Consider the following 6,402-nt stretch of genomic DNA (forward strand, 5'->3'; position numbering starts at 1 on the left):
CTGTTTAAGTTTTTTGAAAAATTTGTGTATATAATATTATTAATGCAACAATGGGAGTAACATTTGATTAATAAATTTAATACCAATCAATAAATTTGTGCATATATATAAATTATTTACTTACAATTCGAAATAATATCTCTCGACATAATTTAAATAATTTTGAATTACATATTCTTCCAAAAGCTCAAGAGATACATCGTATTAAATATAATTTCCAGTGTGAAGCCCGATATGCCCTCGATTCTTTTTCATCTGTTGTCACTAATCATCTAAAGGAAAGGAACACTATATGCGCTATATCCATCAATAAGCGGGGTAATTCACAACAGATGAACGTCTTATCTATTTTTTTTTTTTTTTTTTTTTTTTAAAATCTTATTAACAAAAGTTACTGTACAATCATAGTTCTGTTGTGATGTAGGTCCATCATAGCCTTTGAATGCGAGTAGACCGGTTCTGAGGTAAAGATCGTATTGCAGGGAAAACTTCAAAGTGAAGTTTTTGAAACAGCACAGCACATTTTGTCAAGCAAATATTCCAAAATCATAAATTTGTTAGAATAGTTTTAAATTTCAATGGTATATTAATATGGATAGGTTTCTAAAATCATTTTAATGTTATGCACACATTGGCATCAAAAGCCCATATTTTCGATATAAAATTCTATAAATGTGCTATACGATTTTTGTAAAATCTATTAATAAAAGGTTATCAATTTATTGTACCAAACATAATATCAGTTAACTTCTATTCTATGATGCATTCTTCAAATATTGTCTCTGTAAAAACTTATTTCGGAATGAGAAATTGATAAATGGCAATGTGTATAAAATGTATGTAAATTTTTGGATCGTATTGCACATTTACCATATCAAACGAACATTTTTCCATAATATTAATCTATATGTAAAACCTTTCTGTGCAAAACATTACTCTACATTCTGTATTAAAAAATTCGATTACCATTGTTTTTGAACACAATTAATATAATTGTGGTACATTTGCGGTGATCAGTTCTGGAACATATGCCCGGCACAATGTTATATAACGCATTTCTATTGGAAATAAACATTTCCAACGTCAAAGGACTAAACATAATCCGTGCAATAACATCTTTACAAATAAGCACTACGTGGTGCTTTTACCTATTTATTAAAAGTCATAGTCTTTAAATCTAATAATATGCCCTAACTTTGTCGATAGGAATATTACAATTAGAGCTAAGATTTTTTGTACCATTGAATTAGGTGAGAGCACCCAACAGTGACCCCAATACGTTTTTGAAATCGCTCACTACAAATATTTTCATTTAATTAGAAATATATTTGTAGTAAGATGCAAACCTGCCGATATCGTTTTCTTTCTTAACGTCAGGGTCGCAATTTGATTATTTCTCTTACGAGATGCCCGTTATGTTTTATTCAAAAAGTGCTAGTATGTCATCGCTCGATGAGGGGTTACCACTGCTAGCGCCGCTGCTGGGAGGGGTATTCAAATCTGGTGGATCTAAATATGAAAGTAATTCCATTGGATCCACAACATTATCCGGCAAGAGCTAGAATAAAACGTAATAAGAAATTAATATTGTACAATTTGTATGAATATATCGAATTATCTTAAATATAAAAAAAATTGTAAATTATTACTTACATTCAACGCTTCTTGACCTGTACCCTCACCATCTATCACTGCAGCTGGATCAAAATTTAAATCTGACGGTATATCTGCAGTATCGTTGTTTATGTTTGTATTCGTATTACCAGATGTGTTGAGGTTTCCAGTGGATTCCTGGGATGCAGGAGGAACACTTGGTGGACCACTATTTCCACCACCTGGTGTATGTGGTGTATGAGGAGTATGAGGTGTATGCGGTGTATGGGGCATCTGTAATATATAGAAAGAAGATATTTAACCAGTGATCTGTCAAGTATTATCCATAATCACATAGGTCAATAATCCTGAGTTTATAACGTACTTGATCATTAAGTGATTTCTCCATAGCATTAAGAGGATCTAAAGAATTCACTGATTCGTTTAAGTGCGAAAGAGGACCTGCTCCATTAGTGTAATCATTATTGGTATTCGCATTCGTTCCGGAGTTAATATCAAAAGATCCTCCCGACGAGTTCCGATGATTGATATTATTGTTTCCGTACGTAGTTGGTGTATTATTCATCATAGAGCCGCTAACGATGCTACTCATATCAGGCGGTATATACGGACTCATTGCTTGATTCATATCCCAATTATTCATAGTAGGCATATTCATACTTCCAGGTGACATTGCTTTTGTCATTCTCTTGCAATCGCTTTCTTCTTCAGATTTTATACCAGTCAAATTCTTCGCCGGTTTCCAATTTGCCATCGAATCTATCGTAACTTCCTCCACTTCCGCAGTGTTTAAAGTATTCAAAATGCCCCACATGTACTGATCAACCTCTAAACCTTCCAATTGTGCAGGTTTTCTACAGGTAACATAAACAAAATTAGTCTACATTTGAACGAAATATTTAGTTGGATAATTTGGTAAAAAATTGGTTACTTACGTGCATACAGGACATCGCCAGGATCCTCGTTCACAATTTAGCTGTAAATATGATTCTAAATCGAAGCACTGAATATGTTTACAGTCGTGTCCTCTAGCTGGCAGTGTAATACGTTTAAAAGTAATAGGACATTTTAAGGATACCTACAAGAAAGCCATACACGTAAAAAAATTAATTTAAAGCACATAATAAATGTAATATTTTTAAACGTGAAAGGTGTTAAAGATATGTATACCTTAAGTGCTGTTTGTTCTACGACATCTTTCTCCGACTGTATACCATTATTTGAAATAGTATTATTGAAATTCCGTTTAATTTTAGTAATACAATGTTCCGCCGTAAGTAGCCTTTTACGTAACAATCCATGAAGTACGCTTCTCACACTTGGTCGATGAACTAATTGAAGCACGAACAAATGGGACTACAAATAGAAAAGAAATTTAATTATTTCTCGCGAAACTTTAAAATAATACACGAACATTGATTGTAAGTAACGGTAAAACAAACTTACACAACAACATGCTGATACGGTAATTTGTATCGTGTTTCTCCCAGGTTGACAAACGTCCTTCAGGTATAAGGGTTTGTGAGACGTTTTATTCTCACCACGATCAATAACCAATGGCGTAGCGTTTACAGAGACTTGTACGCTCGCCGGCCAATTTGTGTTCATTTGCCTATCCTCATGGTGGAAACATTTGAGTTGCAGTTCTAGATCGGACCGCCACATCAACGTCTGATGCACCGTAGACTTCAGTTGGAAAACATGATTGCTTACAGCCAGATTATGTTCTAAGCGAAAGGGTGGAAGAATAATGCCATCCCTCACGGGGAATGTCAATCTTAACTCATCATCCTCTGTACACAATAGAAGAAGTAACTTATTAGTATACTATTCCGTAAGGAAATTTGTGTTAATGCTTGAAGCATCGATAATTATAAATAAGAAAATAAACTCTTAAGTTTATGTTTGGTATTAATGTAACAATGGAAGTATTTTAAACGCGTAATTCAACGACGGGATCCAATTCAACTTACTCTGAATGTTAACCGGTGACTTCATTTCGTTGAAATTAGGCTTGATATCCGGGTTTGGACTGATATAAGGAGGCATACTAGTGGCCGGTGTTAACGGTGGAGTCGGATTACCGGGGATAGGACTGTGTTGGTAATTCAGACTTCCCGCACCCGTCGTTCTCATCGATGCAACATCTTGTTGGTATTGACTGGTTGTAGCACCGGTTGCACCATACGAGGATGCACTACCGGCGTACCCTGAGTTTGGTTGGTGGCCAACGAACTGATTTCCAACCGTCGTAGGTCCCATACTAACCGGTATACCATTGCTACCGTAATATTGATTGCTTGCCGCCTGATTGGCGGTGTTGTATGAAGGTGCAGTTTGCCTCATGTTACTACTACGTATCATGGAGTTAGGCCCAAATCCAGCAGCCGATGGATTCATAGTCTGCATAGGCTGGTACTGAGGTTGGAAATTCGGCCTCGCTGCAGCAGGGTAACTGGTCGGATATTGCGTCGTCGACATACCGTTGAAGGCTGGCTGCATCGCAGCCGGGTTGGGCCCGGCGTATGGGCCCTGTTGCCTCTTTTGCGCCATGTGCATTGCGGGGTTTGGATAAGGCGCTAATCTCCTTGGATAGCCTTGATGAGGTTGAGCCTAAAAATATATATATATATATGTATACATAAATCATCATACACGTACAACGATTAAAATTAAACGATAAAGCCACTGAAAAATAATTTGAACAATTTTTATATCTTATTATAAATCTGAGACATTACGGGAAAAATTCTAAAACGAATTATAGATACTTTACGTACCTGCATGCTCATCTTGTTCATTTGCATGTTATTAGGTCCCATCATATTGTTCATGCCCATATTACCCATGTTACTCATGGAGCTCATGGGGGTCATTCCGTTGATACCATTCATACCGTTCATACCTCCCATCGACATAGGATTCATCGAGTTCATGCCATTCATACTGTTCATCGAATTCATGGAATTCATAGAATGCATTGGGCTCATCGTGCCCATGCTATTGAAGTTGCTCATCCCGACTGGCCCCATTCCGGCCATTGGTCCTCTTTGGGCGTACCCTGCGTTGTACGTTTGGTGGGGTATTCCATGTTGGCTCTGCATCTATGATCAACAAATAATAGGGTATATAAATAGCTCTCCTTTTAAGAGAAACTAATTTCAACGCGAAGAAAAGAGACCGAGATAAGCATCAGTTGCGTGGTCCCAGAAAAATAAACAGAAAAGGGAAAATGGTACCTGATTAAATTGGGAAGGGATGTCTTGGCGGTCCTGCATGGCCACCACGCTGGCAGTGGCGGTGGCCGTAGCGGTGGCAGCTGCCACCATCGCCGCGGCACTAAATGTCGAACCACCACCCCCGTTCTGGGGTGGCACCGTGCTATGATAGCCGGCTGATAACACGGGCTGCACCCCAACGCCGATCGCCGCCGTTGTTGATGGTGTTCTTGAAGCAAGTTTCGATGAAAACGATAAACGCGTGTCGCGTGTGTTACAGGCGATTCAACGAAAGCCGGGGTGCTGTAAAACATAAAATAATTACCTTCAGTGAGGATTACATCGTACAGGTATACATGTACGTGAAAATATGTATCGAACAATATGCAACCGAAGATTATAATATATTTTCTCTCAAGAGAAAATACTTGCAAGTTACTGGTCACGAGTGTAATACAGGAGATTCCTTTGTAGGCCTGATTCATATCCCAACTGTTTTAACTGGCGACTAATCGATCGTATCCATAACGTTCTCTATTTTCCGCGATGCAGCAATAATATATATCGGTTATTCACAATCGTTGAATTATTTCAGAAGGTCGTCAACTTAAATCGCTCATCGTGTGGCCACAACTCGTGCCATGCCGCTATCCACAATTTTTATTTTTCATTTATACGATTAGTGGTATCTAACCCGTTAATTGCAAAATTTACACGATTCAAAAGCTTTCGAAAAGCATTCTGCACGAATGTAAAATAGATATATAAAATATGCGACGCTACTAGCTACATTGCAATCTTCGAGATAGAGGCTATCTCGGCTTGCTTAAACCAGCACGTAAAACACTTATCGCTACTGTAAAAAGGAAAAACGATAATAAAACAAAAAGGAACGGAAAAAAATCAGGAACAATAACTAAACTATGCACTGATTCTACTACACTGATTCCATACATTGTTCCAAAGAATTGCGTGAAAATGATCGATTTATATATTATTTTGCGCTAAACGAAGAGAAAGGAAGCTATACATGGAAATAAAAATCAAACCGAAGTCTTTTTACACCCTTCTAACGTCTTCTAATTCTCTTTTAAAATCGATTTACCTGCCAGGGCCACTCCACCGGAGCCTTTCCTCATCTTACACAGGCACAGAATTACATTTAAGATATAGAAAAGGAAGTCGAACGCTTTGTCGTGCCCTTCTGTCGATACATTCCAGGCCTGGAATATTGTTCGTTCTTTCGAGTAGCCTTCATTCTCGTTTATGTCCCCGTTTTCAGGCGCGCATACCCCAAAAGATCGAAAGACAGACCGAACCCTAAGCGCACCGTTCATATTCCCAGCTGGCCAAGGCCCCTATTGGTTTTCTGTGGGAAATGCACGTGCTCGCTATTCACACACTGCTGCTCTCTGCGCTTATAATACCGTTCTGCTACAAACACCGCTTGTCGGTGCAATCGTGTCTCGGTAACCAACGCGCTTTGCACGATTATTTTCGACTCGAAAAATCTCATGATGCCCCGATGTGAAAAAGCTCGCTGGCACCGCGAATCTTCTACCCTCCCTGC

At 38.3% G+C, this 6,402-nt stretch overlaps 1 protein-coding gene across 1 annotated transcript; it reads right to left on the reverse strand.

Annotated features, from left to right (window-relative positions):
• Positions 1-858: 858 nt before the first annotated feature.
• Positions 859-5,108, reverse strand: tna (Zinc finger MIZ domain-containing protein tonalli). The gene is made up of 9 exons (XM_017905621.1): positions 4,854-5,108; positions 4,395-4,718; positions 3,588-4,227; positions 3,061-3,407; positions 2,785-2,970; positions 2,550-2,692; positions 1,979-2,468; positions 1,654-1,887; positions 859-1,558 (listed from the first exon to the last, which is right to left on the reverse strand). The coding sequence occupies exons 1-9, from the start codon at positions 4,941-4,943 to the stop codon at positions 1,421-1,423; spliced, it is 2,592 nt and encodes an 863-aa protein (XP_017761110.1). The 5' UTR covers positions 4,944-5,108; the 3' UTR covers positions 859-1,420.
• Positions 5,109-6,402: the final 1,294 nt, after the last annotated feature.

Source organism: Eufriesea mexicana, unplaced genomic scaffold, assembly GCF_001483705.2.
Source record: "Eufriesea mexicana isolate 0111107269 unplaced genomic scaffold, ASM148370v2 scaffold4126, whole genome shotgun sequence".
Classification (NCBI taxonomy): domain Eukaryota; kingdom Metazoa; phylum Arthropoda; class Insecta; order Hymenoptera; family Apidae; genus Eufriesea; species Eufriesea mexicana.

Coding starts and splice junctions, on each gene's coding strand:
- tna (XM_017905621.1), bottom strand. CDS start 4,943: ATGGTGGCAGCTGCCACCGCTACGGCCACCGCCACTGCCAGCGTGGTG. Junction 2,971..3,060: donor CCGTATCAGCATGTTGTTGT/GTAAGTTTGTTT, acceptor TTCTATTTGTAG/TCCCATTTGTTCGTGCTTCA. Junction 1,559..1,653: donor CAGGTCAAGAAGCGTTGAAT/GTAAGTAATAAT, acceptor GTTTTATTCTAG/CTCTTGCCGGATAATGTTGT.